General features: G+C 44.9%; 1 protein-coding gene across 1 annotated transcript in view; it reads right to left on the minus strand.

Moving 5' to 3' along the window:
* LOC126260059 (putative fatty acyl-CoA reductase CG5065) overlaps positions 1-19,126 on the minus strand; it is a 468,918-nt gene that overhangs the window by 135,528 nt on the left and 314,264 nt on the right. The window contains exon 5 of the mRNA XM_049957250.1: positions 11,167-11,276. Coding sequence (XP_049813207.1) covers positions 11,167-11,276 — 110 coding nt within the window. The remainder of the gene's footprint in view (positions 1-11,166; positions 11,277-19,126) is intronic.

The raw sequence follows: 19,126 nt of genomic DNA on the forward strand, positions 1-19,126 counted from the left end.
ACGCGCTATTGCTTACACATTTTGTTGTCCTCATGGAGTACTACGAGCGTACGAAGTTTACAGTAAATCCGCGTTCCAAACGTCGTGGCCTCCCCTTGTGAGATAATCCGTTGCTTCTGGTTGCCGACTCCTCGTGACCTCCGCTGCAGCCAGCTGCGGTGCAGTGCGAAACAATCAGCGGCAGCTTGGACGTACGAGGTGTGGCTAGAAAAAAACCGGACTAGTACTGGTGAAACAATAAAACGAATGCAATAAGGCTGAAAGTCGCGTGGCCTGTCACGTGACTCTCGCTCCGCCTACTGCTCGAGTTTCATCTGCCCCCTGCGCTCAGTCTGCCCGTGGCGTCTGTTTTAAGTAGTTGACGTTTTGTCTGTGCGTCGGAAAATGTTGAGTGTACAGAAAGAACAGCGTGTTAACATCAAATTTTGTTTCAAACTAGGAAAATCTGCAAGTGAAACGTTTGTAATGTTACAACAAGTGTACGGCGATGATTGTTTATCGCGAACACAAGTGTTTGAGTGGTTTAAACGATTTAAAGATGGCCGCGAAGACACCAGTGATGACACTCGCACTGGCAGACCATTGTCAGCAAAAACTGATGCAAACATTGAAAAAATCGGTAAACTTGTTCGACAAGATCGCCGTTTAACAATCAGAGCAGTGTCTGAGTTAACAGGAGTTGACAAGGAAAGTGTTAGGCAGATTCTTCATGAAAGTTTCAACATGAACAAAGTGTGTTCAAAAATGGTTCCAAAGTGTCTCACAATTGAACAGAAGGAACGCCGAAGAATGATTTGTTCTGACATCCTGGAAAACATTGAAAGTGATCCCACCTTCTTACAAAATGTTATTACTTGCGATGAATCGTGGTTTTTTACTTACGATCCCGAAACTAAACGCCAATCGATGCATTGGAAAACTCCTGGTTCTCCACGACAAAAAAAGCACGAATGTCAAAATCGAAATTCAAGGCAATGATGATTGTTTTTTTTTACATCGAAGGGATTGTGCACATTGATTGGGTACCAGAGGGACAAACAGTGAATCAGCATTACTACATTAGCGTCCTGGCTACCCTACGTGAGCGAGTACGGAGAAAACGGAACGATTTGTGGAGAAAAAAGTCATGGATCCTTCACCAAGACAATGCCCCAGCTCACAGTGCGTTGTCAGTGAAGACGTTTTTGGCAAAACACAACATTCCCATCTTAGATCATCCACCCTACTCACCTGATTTGGCCCCCTGTGACTTTTTTCTTTTCCCTAAAGTCAAGTCAGCTTTGAAAGGAACTAGACTTGAGACTGTTGAAGCAGTAAAAGAAAAAGTGACGGAAGTAATGTATGGACTTACCGAAAATGATCTGCAGCATTGCTATGAACAGTGGAAAATTCGTATGGAGCGGTGTAGAGACCGAGGAGGGGAGTACATTGAAGGAGATAACATGAAATTGTAAATAATTGTAAATAAATGTTTTTTCCAGCATCAGTCCGGTTTTTTTCTAGCCGCACCTCGTATACAGTAGTTCTATAGAATCCCACCCTGGCATAGACCCACTAGTTTGAAAAATTCTCTTTACCCAATCCAAAGCAGCGACGTTGTTGACCATACACCTCGAATTTCTCAGGCAAAATGTAGATTCTTCCCGTTTATACGAACCATTTTCGAACATAGAAGAAATTGGACAATACACGCGTTTTCACATCGCTTAAGTATCGTTACTTGTTGTGATAATCCTGTATAGGACTACGGCATAGGCTATATTCCCTCTAAGTATTCGTACATCACGTAGAAACATGTATTTTCTTATCTGCCACATGCTGCATCGCAGGACTAGAATATTAAACTCATTTTTTGCTCATGACAGTCACAGGACGCCTGCTCGCTTGCGGACGTCACGTCAAGGTAACAGCACAGAGAAGTTGTAAATATAATGTTTATATTACATGTCATTTTATAAATTCGATAATACATCTGATTTTATTACGATGGTTGTTTCTCCCCATTTAGGTGAGAGATTCAAGTATCGTTAACCAGCACAACAACAACAACAACAACAACAAAAAAGCCAAGAATCATAAAGTGGTGCCATAGCCATCGCTTCCAGGCACCTCGCGGCATGTTACTAATCTCAAATTGGTAGACTAATTAATTAAATTGTTTGCGAGAGTCACTTTTGATGGCGAGTAATTTTTCTTTTTCAGTAGTCGGATTACACTCACCAGGTAGTTCAAACAGGATCCCTGGAAGGAAGACGATGTTGTTTTCGAGCATCACTATTGAAAACTGACATTTGAAGCTGCCCGCAGAAGGACTCTACCGCAGGCAACATACATTTTGCGCAAGAACTGCACTATTAAGAACACGAGCACAACGACTATGTTACCTGCATAAGAAGCTGTCTTGGTTCTGCGGTCACACACAAGAGTCGCAGATAGCATTACACTTTTTGGCAGAATTGCTGTCTGCAATTTGGAATCAAGTCTGTCCAGTCAACCACATACTTGCGTTGGATCCGATGGAGGTGTGTTTTAATGATTACAGACACTAGTGAATAATACTCATTCCTCTCTCATATCTCGAAACGAGCCACCTTTATCGAACGTATCTGCTAGAGAAAAACTCCAACGTTGTGTCAGACAGTCCCACTGCATCTCGTAACTGTTCCTCAGTCTCTTCCACGTCCTCCCTTCAGCTTTGTCCATGTGATCGCCCCAGTTTAAGTTGCAACTCAGCAGAAGATGGAGAGTGCTACATTTACCATACATATCTACCATCTTCTGCAACCTGTGTAGCCAGGGTGAGCCGAGTTAATGCTACAGGACCATGTCTTCACCACTCGGTAGAAAAGGGGAACATGTCGTTATTTTGTGCCATCCAACAGAGAAAACAAACAGAGAACTCGATACATAATCGAAAACAAATACGATCCTTGTGCTGAAATAGAGCATATGTAGCGGTCCTGTTAAATATACAGGAGCAGGTGCCCAGCGATCGAAGTCGCTTGCACAAATCAGTGTAAAGTTTCACCGCCTATACTGTAGGAGCGCCATATCCCACAGACTATCAGCCACAAGACAGGATCCCCGTTTTGTTGTCTGATACACTGTTTATGTCCAAGCAGCATAGTGCCACAGCTTTATACACCACCTTACAATTTTTTTTTTCCACCGCTACTTTGTCGTCTGTGTCATTGACTCTCACAGAAAACTGGACATTGCACAGTGAAATCATGTTGCTGCTGCTCCCAGAACACACATACTGGATGACTGAAATAAAAGGCAGTCACAATATAAAGAAACTGGAAGAATTTGGCGGCATTGTGGAGCGTTTCCAAACAGCTGTTCGAAGATGATTGATGACCTCTACATTTAAACCCATCTTTCATGGTGACGCGGTAGCGGATGGCTGAGTGTTCCATTTCGACTGATTCATCAAATTGCGATCATGTAAGCGATCACTATTTCGGTGCTGGTCATGCCCAGAAGGTACTGCCCCTTCACCAAGACTCTCTTCATTTCAAACAACTGATGTCAGTCAATCATAATGTGGTAATCAACAGCGTACCAGTCGACAGATGGGTTGGAGAATACACTGTCGATGTACTGCAACAAGCGTCAAAGTTGATGGTTGATATTGTTTTGATGGCTCAGAGAGGGGACTGAATGCTAAAGAAGACTAGCTGGCCGGTTGTTCACGCGGTGTTGTCAGAATCTATAAAGCAATTGGAAATAAATTACTGTAATTGAGTCGCTCATTTCCAAAACGTCCTTTATCCAATTTTTGTGGAAATTCATCAATTTTTTACATCATATTAAACAACGGTTTTCGTACAAAACGTCCTTTAAACCATTGCAATAAAATAATAAAATCCTGAAACACCCCTATTTAGTTTCAGAATGTCCCTTATCCAGTCAAACATGACCGACTCATCTACCGTTAATTTTTGTACCAAAATCGACCTATATCCTTTGCCTTTTATAAGCAGAGTGTCTTTTTTTTTTCAAAAATGACTCTTACACACAGTGCAACTACCAACCATTTTAAGTAATAGGGTAATTTAAAATCATTATGTAGGGTACTTTTCCAGTGTTGTGGTAGAACTGGCAATCAGCTGAAGCTAAATTTTGTTTACTATTGACGATAAGTCATGTTTTTTGTTCGTTGTGAAGTTGGTGCTTGTTTTGTGTGTTCACCATGGCGTTTTTATTGTCAAAATTCTTACCAATAATTGAAATTAGGCTGTTTTTAAGTGTTCTTCTGCGTTTAAAGTGAGTGAAACTCCCTAAAGGGAGGAGAACTAATGAAGATGGACGGAAACAAATCACTGAAAATTGGAATCGCTATCTAATCCCACATACGAAATGGAAACACTTCTTTGGTTCGGATATGTAGCCGGCCGAAGTGGCCGTGCGGTTCTAGGCGCTGCAGTCTGGAACCGCGAGGCCGCTACGGTCGCAGGTTCGAATCCTGCCTCGGGCATGGATGTGTGTGATGTCCTTAGGTTAGTTAGGTTTAACTCGTTCTAAGTTCTAGGGGACTAATGACCTGAGAAGTTGAGTCCCATAGTGCTCAGAGCCATTTTTTTCGGATATGTAAGAAATCCTTTTGTGGCATACTTGGTGTTAGTGAGAAAAGAGGTCAACGAGTTTGTAAGAGACATTTCCACTCCAGAAATCTAGCTGTAGAGAATAGAGGAGGAGACCGTAAGTTTGAGGCTAAAAGGCATTCTGTAAAGTCATTCATAGAGAACCTCTGCCCACTTGAAAAAAATTACCACAGAAACACTAGAATTACAAGACAATATTTTTCGAGCCACCTTTCAATAAGTAAGTTTCACAAGGCTTACAATTCAGGAGTAGAAAGTGATCTTCAAGTTCCATATTCATATTTTTATGAAATATTTGTCAAAGATTATAACTTAAGCTTTGGCTCTCCTGCTGTGGACAAGTGCTCCAAATGCTTCCAGTTTCAGTTGAAATTAGACAACGGGAACAAATCGGTTGAAATTGAGCTCAGTCTCCACAAAAAAGGGCAGAAGCATTCTTTAATTTACTGAAAACTGAAAATGAAATCACCTATCTTTTGACTGCCAAAAGAATTTGGTTTTACCCAAAATCCCTGACCAGGCAGCTTACTACATTCGACAGTTCTATTTATTTAACTTTACTATCTGTCAAGGCACGTCTAAAGATAAACGGACAAAAGACCGTGTTTTCTTTTTGTATCACTCGACAGAATCGGACTTCAAAAAAGGTTCGAATGAAATTGCATCAGCAGTTTTTCATAGACTAAAAAATACTTGCTTGGAAGGAGTGACCACTGTAAGGGTTTTTGTGGATGGTTGTGGGGGGCAGAACCGGAACAGTTCAATGAAGATTATGCTTCAATACTGGTTGGTAAGTGATGCGCCGCCAAATATTAAAGACATTGTTTTAGTATTCCCTGTACCAGGTCATTCGTATACTTCGCCTGATCGTGTATTTGGCAGAATTGAGAAGGAAATTCAAAATTATGGCACTATTATTAAGCCTAAGAAATACATTGAAATCTTTAAAGAATGTGGAACTGTTTTCAGTATGACTGAGAGCTGTAATATTTTTGTCTGGGATAAGGTATGAAAATTACCAAAAGAAGCCTGGAAATTGGCACTTTAAAGTTTTAACTGTTAAAAGATATAACACTAGGCAACGTGCCGACCTGTGAAGTACTTGCAGCATGTGAACCTTGATATAACACCAACCTCGGAAAGGCGAAAAAAGTACTCAGACCTGGATTTAAAGTTCAAAACTTTGAACTACCGTTAATACTACCTGGAGTAACAGTAAAAGAGCTGAAAGTGAAAGATGTCAACAAGCTTCTGACTCTTCACTTTGAGGAAAACTGGGCTCAAAATGAAGACCTGGCCTTATACAAAAATATTATATTCAGTCCAGAACAGTATAGACCTGAAGAACAATGTTATGATGAAAACGCTGGTGGACACATGAACGATGAAAATGGCTTTTAATTACTTCACAGCAATTAATAGGACAAATCCAGATTTAAATAAGTAAATGACTACCCTCAAAGCACTTTTAAAATTATGTTTTCTGTAATGTGTGTGTTATTTTTTAATAATTTTCTGGTAAATGTATGTTTCTATCTGTTTCCCTAACTTAAACAAAAATTACTTCAGTTGTTTTAAAAATACCTACAGACAACGTTTCCACAAAAATTAAATTATATACATTTATTAAACCAACACTGTTTATAATTGTTCCCGTATTTTCTTTTTCAAACTGTCTCTTATCCAAAGTTTTTATTTTCAAAATGTCTGTTCTCCATATCTGGGTCCAAAACGTCCTTATCCAAGAGGTTTTTATTTATAACAAAATTTTGAAGTAAGTTATTTTTATGATTTTTTTAATAACAAAAATAGACAACTAAGAAACATGCAGAAAAAATTTCAAGTTTATACATACAGCAGAAACTGTTAAATACGTTTTTTACTACTTAAGGACATTTATCCCGATTGGATAAAGGACATTTTGCAACTAAGCGAATGAATTATTCTCTCACTTCAACACATTTGATGCTGCTGCCTCATCTACCTAAGGTGTCCGAAATAATATGAAGTACACTTTCAAAAGAGCCTACTGTTCGCTTTGAAGTTGCCAGGCGGTCATGTGAACCTGCACCACGGCTGTGAAGCGTTGCCCAAATGTCAACCTGTTGTATGCAATCAGAGAAGTAAAATGGGACGGCATGGAGGCGTGTGAGGATGGCAGAGTGGACTGGTCCACATGTCTAGCGTGACATGCTATAACTCTACTAGCCACAGGGAGATCCTCATGAAGGGAGACAGATGTCACTCCACATCCATGACAATCGGTTACAAACCCGAACGGAACTACACCTGTCAGTGAAGACAGGTACCTCTCAACCACTTTCCTAGAGAGCGTTGCGAAGTTGGGCCTCGTAGAACACCAGTGATGATGAGTGAAACTACAACATTTCAGTCTTTTCCGAGTTATTGGTGGTTTACAGTTGCATTCATGGACGTAGATAGTGTTTATGTTCGAAGTGGTATGTAGGTGGTCACTAGTTACAGAACCCCGAGGTGATCATCGTACGTCGGTTCTTCTCCCAGTTTGTTACCAAGAGCAACTACAATGACATCTCGTCATTTGAGACCAGTAATCCTCACTGTCGCAGTCATGAAATGATCCATCTCTCACATAATAAGTGAAAAACGTGCCTGTGTCTAAACAAAATAGAACCGCACCAACACTTGTTGAGGATGCCTTAGGAAGACTGCAGCGCTCAAACTTTGATAAAGCTGAAAAAGCGCCTGAAGGTGACTTTCAAGTAGCGGTATCGCAGTTTGTGGAACTCGTGTATGAACCAGGAGAAGAGAAAGTAGAAACTAGAGGCATGTGTGATGCAGGGCTCGAAAATACTTTACGGTGAAGTACGAAACCAAGAGATACTGGAAGGAACAGAGCCATGAAGTTGTTGCTAGGAAAGAAAGACTTGGTAAGAAATTCAGGAATAGTAATTTGGTATTGGCAGGATGAGAAGAACCAACGGGAAAAACTGCTGAGACGAAGAAAAAAACCCTCAGAACTTCAGCTCCACTCTTGTTTCCTCTAGCTGTAGTTGTTGAATTTGATTCATGTAAAGGTTCTTCTTACCAGTTTTGTAAAGTTTAAGTTGATCATTTCATTCTGGTCTAGCACTGACACACCTGATACATACGCGTATAGGTTCACAGTTAAGAATAAGCACTATTTCAAGCTTAATGTAGGAAATAGAAAGATGTTATGTATGATAAATTATTTTATATAATTTTTATACAATCTGTCAGAGTAGTTTGACTGGTTTTTTTTTAACTTTTAAGTCCCAAAAACCACCTCAAACACGATTTCATAGTAATTTCTTACCAGCTGGATATCACATTAGGGACTAGAGAGAGTAGTACACAAAGGGACTGATGACCCTGTAGTTCGGTCCCTTTCGACTCCAAACCAACCAACCAACCAACCAACCATAGTACACAGTCAGCCATTAGAATTGCAACAACTATAGTGAATAAAGAAATTTTATTCATTGTGCTTATACTGTACAGTAGTAAAGTTTTTTAGCGGTTTGGGGGAGTACAGGGTGCGAAATATGGTAGGCAGTGCTGCCACCTTTGGCAGAAATTATCAAGCTAACCCAGCTGGGTAGAGAGTCTAACAGAGCTTGGAAGGGCTATGGAAATACGTCATTCCATACTGCTTCAGCTATATGCCACAGTTCATCTATCTTAATGGATGATAATTATTCTCGTACCAGTATCACGGCAAACCAGTGACCAGCTGTGTACACTGCGTGGTAGATCTAGAGGACGTGCTTGCCAGAGCAGCAGGCGAACCCGCTGTGTGTTGAGCTAGGTCATTACAGCACAAGCGATGTTCAGCATTCCGTTGTATTGTCATGGGCACCAAGAAAACAGCGCACACCCAGCAACCTCAACACCTCAGAAATATTATGACTGACGTTCATTTCTTACCGGCTACGTGAACCAGAGGTGATGGTGTTGCGTACACAGTGGCACCACGTACCACCACGTGCCGGACCCACATGACAATGACGAATGCAATCTGACAGCGTTCATTCTCGTAGGAGTCTCTGCACATGGGTGTGTCCAAGGCGATGGTTTACGCTGGTGGGGAAAGACGGCGTGCTGCCTCTCCGTGTTGGTGGTTGTCACTGGGAGCGCCACTGTCGGCGCGCCTTTGTTTGCTGGCACGCCAGGGAAGCCGCAACAATGGAGGCCCAGCTGACAGTCTTTGGAACTCCAGACGTCGTCGCAGCGTCCGTGTGTACTTAACTGGAAACAAGGCCATTTCCTGAGCCAGAGTACGAGACGAGGCTGTACGATCCCGCAAGGGTGACTGTACTCTCGGGCGCTAGTCACGTGGGGCCGCTCAGAGCCTACATGGTGTCAAGTATAACACTCCTGAAGGTATTGAATGCATTTTCACATGAGAGTCATGGGAGTGTGAGCAACGCGAGGAACAATATCCATAGGTCACGGTCCAGCCAGTATCAAATTCCGACACTTGCTGGTAGCCGTTCTCCTCCATACTCAAGGTGTAACTCTACCTTCTCACAAACAGCCAACATTCAAATCAGATTTCTCAATGGGGAATCCGCTGTAAAATCTTTTCTTATATACATAATGTATATGGCATCGCTCCTAGCTACTTTGTGTAGTTGCACAGGAAAGCGAATCATTTGTACATCCAAGCAAGTAGTAAGTACCCTCCACGCCAGTGTGAATGTTGTACAGTGTCTTCAGTGGTGTTCCAATGTTAATGACCAGCAGTGCACACATTCACGCATAATGTGCTCAGGTGGAAGCAGTCAAGGAAAGTGCTATTATTATGAGGGTCGTTCAATAAGTAATGCCCCATATTTTTTTCTCAGAACATATTTATTGTTAAGAGTCAGTATTTGATGAAAATATACATCAACATGTCTTGTCCATGTCCTGTTTTTCTACATAGTCTCCATCACGTTCTATGGCCGTACGCCAACGTTGTGGAGGAGCTTGTATCCCCTGCTGGTAAAAGCTCTTGTCCTGTAGGCGTAGCCATGTTTTCACTGCATGACTGACACTCTTGTCATCTTCAAAATGTGTTCCCCGTAGAGAATCTTTAAGCGGCCCGAAGAGATGGAAGTCCGAGGGTGCCAGGTGTGGACTGTAGGGAGGATGTGGGAATGATGTCCAACCTAATTTGGCGATGTGTTCCCGCGTTCTCAGACTTGTCTGTGGGCGTGCGTTATCGTTTTGGAGCAAGATTTCTGCCGGATTCTTGTCAGATCGAACACGTCTGAAACTGTTCTTGAGTTTATTCAGAGTCTTCACGTATGCCTCTTCATTGATGGTTGTCCCTCTTGGCAGCCCGCATCTCGTGGTCGTGCTGTAGCGTTCTCGCTTCCCACGCCCGGGTTCCCGAGTTCGATTCCCGGCGGGGTCAGGGATTTTCTCTGCCTCGTGATGGCTGGGTGTTGTGTGATGTCCTTAGGTTAGTTAGGTTTAAGTAGTTCTAAGTTCTAGGGGACTTATGACCATCGATGTTAAGTCCCATAGTGCTCAGAGCCATTGAACCATTGAACTCTTGGCATCCCATCCACGAGAATGACGCCATCACAGAAGACTGTCACCATGACTTCTGGCAGAGGGGGTTGTCTTGAATTTCTTCTTTTGTTGTGAATGAGGATTATGCCACTCCACGAACTGCCTTTTTGTTTCCGGCGCAAAATGGTGGACCCAGCTTTCGTTCCCCGTAACGATCCGTGACAGAAAGGCCTCTCCGTCGGTCTCAAAACGCTCCAACAATTCACATGAAATGGCGTTTCTTTGAGTCTTGTGGTCCGCTGTGAGCATTCGTGGATCCCATCGTGAGCACCCCTTCGAATATCCGAGAGTCTCGGTTATTGCAGACGCACTTCCAATGTTGACCGACAACTGCAGAGCCAATTGTCTAGTTGTGATGAGTCGGTCGCCACGAATAATGGCGTCCGCACCATTCAGCATGCCTGGAGCGGTGGCTGTGACAGGACGTCCCGAGCGTGGCTGAACATGGAGCTCTGCTTCTGCATTTTCTGAGGCTGTAACTTTCTTTACCCATCGCCCAACTGTAATATCAACTGCAGCATCGCCATACACTGCACACAAACGTTTATGGATGTTCGCCACGGTTTCTTTTTCTGCACACAAGATTTCTATAACAGCACACTGCTTGTAACGTGAGCCGTATGTAGACGCCACTCTGACGCTGTACTACGGATCTGCCATCTGCCAGAACGGTTCGAAACAATCAAATGTGAAGCACCAACAAGGACCTTTATCTACGTATATTAACACCGTTTTAAAAAAAATATGGGGCATTACTTATTGAACGACCCTCGTACATCTCAAATACGGTTTCTGTAGTTTCCTTTAAGGTTACGAATTTTCTCTTGAAGTGAGTCTTAAAGAAAACAAGTGGCAAGCTCATAGAAAGGGTAAGGTGCCGTCCAGTGTTTGGAGCGGGCTCGATTCGGACAGATTACGAGCTACCGCGCTGTGTGCTGTGGTCTTTATACTTAGGCTAATCCGCTCCCGCGTGAGGCGGCGTGGCGGTCGCGCTCACCAATGGAGGGCCTGGCGATGACGACGGGCAGTTCCTGCAGGTGCTGCTCCACCAGCACCTCGGCCAGCCGCTTGGTGAACGTGTACGTGTTGGGATGCGGGTGGATCAGCCTGCAACAGGGCGTGCGCCAGCTCACAAGCGGTGCAACTCGGGCGAGCTCTTCTGCAACTTAACTGCTGCAGAAGAATTTCTATTGCTCTAATGTGTAACGTGTGGTGGACATTTAGTAATAATAGTAATAATACACTCCTGGAAATGGAAAAAAGAACACATTGCCACCGGTGTGTCAGACCCACCATACTTGCTCCGGACACTGCGAGAGGGCTGTACAAGCAATGATCACACGCACGGCACAGCGGACACACCAGGAACCGCGGTGTTGGCCGTCGAATGGCGCTAGCTGCGCAGCATTTGTGCACCGCCGCCGTCAGTGTCAGCCAGTTTGCCGTGGCATACGGAGCTCCATCGCAGTCTTTAACACTGGTAGCATGCCGCGACAGCGTGGACGTGAACCGTATGTGCAGTTGACGGACTTTGAGCGAGGGCGTATAGTGGGCATGCGGGAGGCCGGGTGGACGTACCGCCGAATTGCTCAACACGTGGGGCGTGAGGTCTCCACAGTACATCGATGTTGTCGCCAGTGGTCGGCGGAAGGTGCACGTGCCCGTCGACCTGGGACCGGACCGCAGCGACGCACGGATGCACGCCAAGACCGTAGGATCCTACGCAGTGCCGTAGGGGACCGCACCGCCACTTCCCAGCAAATTAGGGACACTGTTGCTCCTGGGGTATCGGCGAGGACCATTCGCAACCGTCTCCATGAAGCTGGGCTACGGTCCCGCACACCGTTAGGCCGTCTTCCGCTCACGCCCCAACATCGTGCAGCCCGCCTCCAGTGGTGTCGCGACAGGCGTGAATGGAGGGACGAATGGAGACGTGTCGTCTTCAGCGATGAGAGTCGCTTCTGCCTTGGTGCCAATGATGGGCGTATGCGTGTTTGGCGCCGTGCAGGTGAGCGCCACAATCAGGACTGCATACGACCGAGGCACACAGGGCCAACACCCGGCATCATGGTGTGGGGAGCGATCTCCTACACTGGCCGTACACCACTGGTGATCGTCGAGGGGACACTGAATAGTGCACGGTACATCCAAACCGTCATCGAACCCATCGTTCTACCATTCCTAGACCGGCAAGGGAACTTGCTGTTCCAACAGGACAATGCACGTCCGCATGTATCCCGTGCCACCCAACGTGCTCTAGAAGGTGTAAGTCAACTACCCTGGCCAGCAAGATCTCCGGATCTGTCCCCCAGTGAGCATGTTTGGGACTGGATGCGGCGTCGTCTCACGCGGTCTGCACGTCCAGCACGAACGCTGGTCCAACTGAGGCGCCAGGTGGAAATGGCATGGCAAGCCGTTCCACAGGACTACATCCAGCATCTCTACGATCGTCTCCATGGGAGAATAGCAGCCTGCATTGCTGCGAAAGGTGGATATACACTGTACTAGTGCCGACATTGTGCATGCTCTGTTGCCTGTGTCTATGTGCCTGTGGTTCTGTCAGTGTGATCATGTGATGTATCTGACCCCAGGAATGTGTCAATAAAGTTTCCCCTTCCTGGGACAATGAATTCACGGTGTTCTTATTTCAATTTCCAGGAGTGTACAACAAAAAACATAAATGTTCAGCATGTACCCCTACTTACAAATAATTTTGCCATGTGAATGTAAAATGACTCGAATGTGAATGTAAAATGACTCGTTCCACATCATTATGATTTATCGTGCAAACGAAACAGTCTGCTGTTTCTTAACACTTTACCGGCCGCTGTGACCGAGCTGTTCTAGGCGCTTCAGTCCGGAACCGCGCTGCTGCTACTGTCGCAGGTTCCAATCCTGCCACGGGCATGGATGTGTGTGATGCTCTTAGGTTAGTTAGGTTTAAGAAGTTTTAAGTTCTAGGGGACTGATGATCTCAAAATGTTACGTCCCATAGTGCTCAGAGCCATTCCAACCATTCTTAACACTTTCTCTGCCGTTTCAATCGTTACTGTCAAAATGGTCCAAATGGCTCTAAGCACTATGGGACTTAAACATCTGAGGTCATCAGTCCCCTAGACTTAGAACTACTTAAACCTAACCAACCGAAGGACATCACACACATCCATGCCCGTGGCAGGATTCGAACCTGCGACAGTAGCAGCAGCGCGGTTCCGGACTGAAGCGCCTAGAACCGCTCGGCCACCGCGGCCGGCCTTTACTGTCATTATACCTTCTGTTTGTGGTGTTGTGAAACATGGCTCCGAAAGTGCTAAACTAATTCGATTACTGTCGTTGTTAATGGCTGCCATTACTACTATTATTAGTATTCACTATTATTATTATTATTTACATAATGTCGGAAGGTGAGGAAAGGAATTAAAATTTGTGCTACGGCCAGGACTCGAACCCGGGTCTTCTGGCTAACTAGGCATAAGTGCTAACCATTACATCAGCGCAGCACTATAGTCAACAATGCTGCACGGACTACTCATGTGGAATGCCCTTCCCAGCACAAACTTCAATCCGTATCACCAGCTTAATTTCCCCCTACATTGTCACTATTGCGAGGGCTCTCAGCCATGGAATAGCACCTCAGCATTGGACGTAATGGTACAGGACTTCCGCATTACGTCCAACGCTGCGGTGCTATTCCAATGCCTGAGAGCCCTCGCAATAGTGACAATGTAGAGGGAAAATAAGCTGTAGATACGGACTGAGGTTGTTTTGGTGGAGGGCTTTCGACTCGGATAGTTCGTGCAGCATTGTTGACCATGGTGCTCAACCGGCGCGGTAGCTCAGCGTGTTCGGTCAGACGGCTGCTTGCTCTCTATAATACTAATAATAATAATAATAAACAGAGTTAAGGAATCAACGTTCAACTTGAACGCATGTCTTATGACGTCCGCCCAGATCAAACGCAATGAACAATACCGAAAAAAGTTTAAAAATAGAGCTGTGGTGATGTAATTGTTAGCATTTTTGCCTGGTAAGCAAGACGACCTGGGTTCGAGTCCCGGCCGTGCCACAAATTTTAATTCCTTTCCTCAGCTTCCGTCGTAATCGTAGATAAAGATGAGTCTTAAATGCCTCAGGGGAAATTTATTTATAAGATTATTATTATTATTATTGGTAATTATAACTAACTTCATGGCACTATCTCAAACATACATAAGCAAGTACGCACAGAAATTGCGGATGTTTTGCAATACTTTTTGGTGTGTTTAGTTCCTGGTTCGGTATGGAATAGGTCCTGAAGGAATATGCTCAGAGTTAATAAAACAATAAAAATTACTATAAAAGAATGACGTAAAACTCTTTTCACTAAATAACCACAAACACTTTGAATCAGCTGCAGCCTGAATTTACTCCAAATTGCATGCTGCGACATATTATTTTACACATCAATTGCATCACCATCTTTTTTAAAATATTTACAGAATTCTACAAATACTTACTTTCTTTCTCAAATACACATGTTTTTTATCCAACAAACGCACAGACTTCGAAAATGACATTCTGAAATTGGAATATTAAACTAAGAACAACTCTAGCTTTACGACAACAATGCAGTCTACTTCCGACATTTCCATATTGATACGCTGAGCAATGGCTGAAGGAGATAGAATCATACATCTGTAAATATAGCTTTAACAAACTAAATAAGCTAATGAGACATTCACTACTGATGATCAACTTCTCACTGCTGAGAGATAATTTCCTTTTTCTATTTATTGCATTTTCATGCCTACAAAGAAGGCCAGTACGCATAAGTAAGATATCTTCGGTCTCACAGATATTGATTACAAGTATCTTGAATGGAAATACACAAAAAGATGATGAAATGCCCGAATTTCATCAAACTGAATCCAGCGATCTTATTGTGGCGATGGGTGTTAGCGATAGGGCTTCGAGTTGGCGTTGCAGTGCTGCTGATGGTGTTGGTGTTGTGGCTCAACTGAAAATCAGCTTCAGTAGCGTGATTACCAGCTCCAGCTATACAACATGGACGAAATGGCTTGGAATCGTGTGACGGAAAAAGGAGGCGGGATATGGATAGAGTGCTGGGCAGTTTGTTTGGGTTCGAGAAGTGAATTTGTCAAGTATGTATTTCGAGTGCTGGATTAGTGGAATGGGATTTGTCTCTTCTTATCGTTCGGGAGTAAGGGAAGGAACCAGTGCTGTCCAGGGTGAGATCTTGGTGGGGGTGGCTGGCATTATACGAGGTGCATTCAAGTTCTAAGGCCTCCGATTTTTTTTCTAATTAACTACTCACCCGAAATCGATGAAACTGGCGTTACTTCTCGACGTAATCGCCCTGCAGACGTACACATTTTTCACAACGCTGACGCCATGACTCCATGGCAGCGGCGAAGGCTTCTTTAGGAGTCTGTTTTGACCACTGGAAAATTGCTGAGGCAATAGCAGCACGGTTGGTCAATGTGCGCCCACGGAGAGTGTCTTTCATTGTTGGAAAAAGCCAAAAGTCACTAGGAGACAGGTCAGGTGAGTAGGGAGCATGAGGAATCACTTCAAAGTTGTTATCAGGAAGAAACTGTTGCGTAACGTTAGCTCGATGTGCGGGTGCGTTGTCTCGGTGAAACAGCACACGCGCAGCCCTTCCCGGACGTTTCTGTTGCAGTGCAGGAAGGAACTTGTTCTTCAAAACATTTTCGTAGGATTCACCTGTTACCGTAGTGCCCTTTGGAACACAATGGGTAAGTATTACGCCCTCGCTGTCCCAGAACGTGGACACCAGCATTTTTTCAGCACCGGCGGTTACCCGAAATTTTTTTGGTGGCGGTGAATCTGTGTGCTTCCATTGGGCTGACTGGCGCTTTGTTTCTGGATTGAAAAATGGCATCCACGTCTCATCCATTGTCAGAAACAACGAAAAGAAAGTCCCATTCGTGCTGTCGTTGCGCGTCAACATTGCTTGGCAACATGCCACACGGGCAGCTGTGTGGTGGTCCGTCAGCATTCGTGGCGCCCACCTGGATGACACTTTTCGCATTTTCAGGTCGTCATGCAGATTTGTGTGCACAGAACCCACAGAAATGCCAACTCTGGAGGCGATCTGTTCAACAGTCATTCGGCAATCCCCCAAAACAATTCTCTCCACTTCCTCGATTGTGTCGTCAGACCTGCTTGTGCGAGCCCGAGGTTGTTTCGGTTTGTTGTCACACGATGTTCTGCCTTCATTAAACTGTCGCGCCCAAGAACGCACTTTCGACACATCCATAACTCCATCACCACATGTCTCCTTCAACTGTCGATGAATTTCAATTGGTTTCACACCACGCAAATTCAGAAAACGAATGGTTGCACGCTGTTCAAGTAAGGAAAACGTCGCCATTTTAAGTATTTAAAACAGTTCTCATTCTCGCCGCTGGCGGTAAAATTCCATCTGCCGTACGGTGCTGCCATCTCTGGGACGTATTGACAATGAACGCGGCCTCATTTTAAAACAATGCGCATGTTTCTATCTCTTTCCAGTCCGGAGAAAAAAAATCGGAGGCCTTAGAACTTGAATGCACCTCGGACAGCGGTATCCAGTCGGGAGAAAGCGAAATACCGCTAGTTTGGGCACCACTTTTGTTTGGTATCACGGTGAAATACAGGAACGGACTGGCAGCGTATTGTAATTTATTGGAGAGCATTGACTCGTACAAATGGAAGTATTCTTTGGAGAAGTGTGGTGATGGATGTGGAACATAGTGAATCGTCTGGGAATTGTTATGTATCAATAGGGCAAACAAGGACTGTCAATGCATGTTTGATGTGGGGACGTTTAGTTTTGTATTTATAGGAGTAGGCTAAGAATATAGGCTGCAGGGGTTACGCAGGTGTGGGGACTGTTCAATCCGACTTTGGCTCAGGAGATGATTGACTTCGTAGTGAGGATGTGTGAGGGTTTTACGGTCTCGGGTCAGGCGTTTGAAGCATCGGTATTATTGGGATTGTTAGTTAAATTACCCTTCAAAAATCCGTTTACATAGTATGTACACTGAAGCGCCAAATAAACTGGTGTAGCGATGCGTATTCAAATACAGAGATATGTAAACGTGCAGGATACGGCGGTGCGTTCGGCAACGCCTGTATAAGACAACAAGTGTCTGGCGCAGTGGTCAGATCGGTTACTGATGCTACAATGGCAGGTTATCAAGATTTAAGTCAGTTTGAACGTGGTGTTACAGTCGGCGCACGAGCGATGGGACACAGCATCTCCGAGGTAGCGATGAAGTGGGGAATTTCCCGTACGACCATTTCACGAGTGTACCGTGAATATCAGGAATTCAGTAAAACGTCAAATCTCCGACATCGCTGTGGCCGGAAAAAGATTCTGCAAGAATAGGACCAACGACGACAGTCGTTCCATGTGACAGAAGGGCAGCCCTTCCGCAAATTGCTGCAGATTTCAATGCTGGACAATCAGAAGTGTCGGCGCACGATCCATTCAATGAAACATCATCGACATGGCCTTTCGGAGCCGAAGGCCCACTCGTGTACTCTTGACGACTCACGACGCGAAGCTTTACGGCTCGCCTGGGCCCGTCAGCACCAACATCGGGCTGTTGATGACTGGAAACATGTTGCCTGGTCGGACGAGTCTCGTTTGAAATTGTATCGAGCGGATGGACGTGTACGGATTTGGAGACAACCTCTTGAATCCTTGGACCTGCATGTCAGCAGTGGACTTTTCAAGCTGGTAGAGGTTCTGTAATGATGTGGAGCGTGTGCAGTTGGAGTGATATGGGACACCTAATACGTCTAGTCACGACTCTGACAGGTGACACGTACGTAAGGATCCTGTCTGATGACCTGCATCCATTCTTGTCCATTGTGCATTCCGACGGACTTGGGCAATTCCAGCAGCACAATGCGACACCCCACGCGTCCAGAATTGCTACAGAGTGGCTCCAGAACACTCTTCTGAGTCTGAACACTTCCGCTGGCCACCAAACTTCCAAGGCATGAACATTATTGAGCATATCTGGGATGCCTTGCAACGTGTTGTTCAGAAGAGATCTCCACCCTCTCGTAGTCTTACGCATTTATGGACAGCCCTGCAGGATTCGTGGTGTCAATTCCCTCCAGCAGTACTTCAAACATTAGTCGAGTCCATGCCATGTCGTGTTGCGGCACTTCTGCGTGCTCGCGGGGGTCCTACAAGATATTAGGCAGATGTACTAGTTTCTTTGGCTCTTCAGTGTAATAGAGATTATTTCTTTGCTGTTACAGCGATTGTCTTCGTTGGAGTCTCGGATAGTATGCCTCCAGCTTGTATATCCTCAACTCTAAAATAACAAAATCTTTTGTTCAAAAATGGCTCTGAGCACTATGGGACTCAACTGCTGTGGTCATTAGTCCCCTAGAACTTAGAACTACTTAAACCTAACTAACCTAAGGACATCACACACATCCATGCCCGAGGCAGGATTCGAACCTGCGACCGTAGCAGTCGCACGGTTCCGGACTGCGCGCCTAGAACCGCGAGACCACCGCGGCCGGCGAATCTTTTGTATGCGTTCGGATCCTTGACGATGGATATCTGTGCGTATCGGAAAGCATCGTTAATAAACATCTGCAAATAACAAAACATACAACGTCCGCATCCCCATTTTAGGCCACTAGGTCGCAGACGACGTAAAAGGTACACAACAGCACGTTCTTCGTCTGTTCACCGAAGGACAAAGAGGGAAAAATAGGGTCACTGGCTAGAGGAGAGAAACTGCATGGTCATCAGGTACAATGACTCAGCGAACTGGCGAAGAAAAGTCCGTCAAAGAACTGCGCCGCGCGTCTACAAAAAAGATGGCGTGACGGCGCGAGGGTCGGGAGAGAAGAGTAGGGATAGGGGCCAGTGCCGTGGACTTCATTTGTAGTCGCTGTCCCCAAGCCGAAGCTTCTAGCAGACG

Source organism: Schistocerca nitens, chromosome 5, assembly GCF_023898315.1.
Source record: "Schistocerca nitens isolate TAMUIC-IGC-003100 chromosome 5, iqSchNite1.1, whole genome shotgun sequence".
Lineage (NCBI taxonomy): Eukaryota > Metazoa > Arthropoda > Insecta > Orthoptera > Acrididae > Schistocerca > Schistocerca nitens.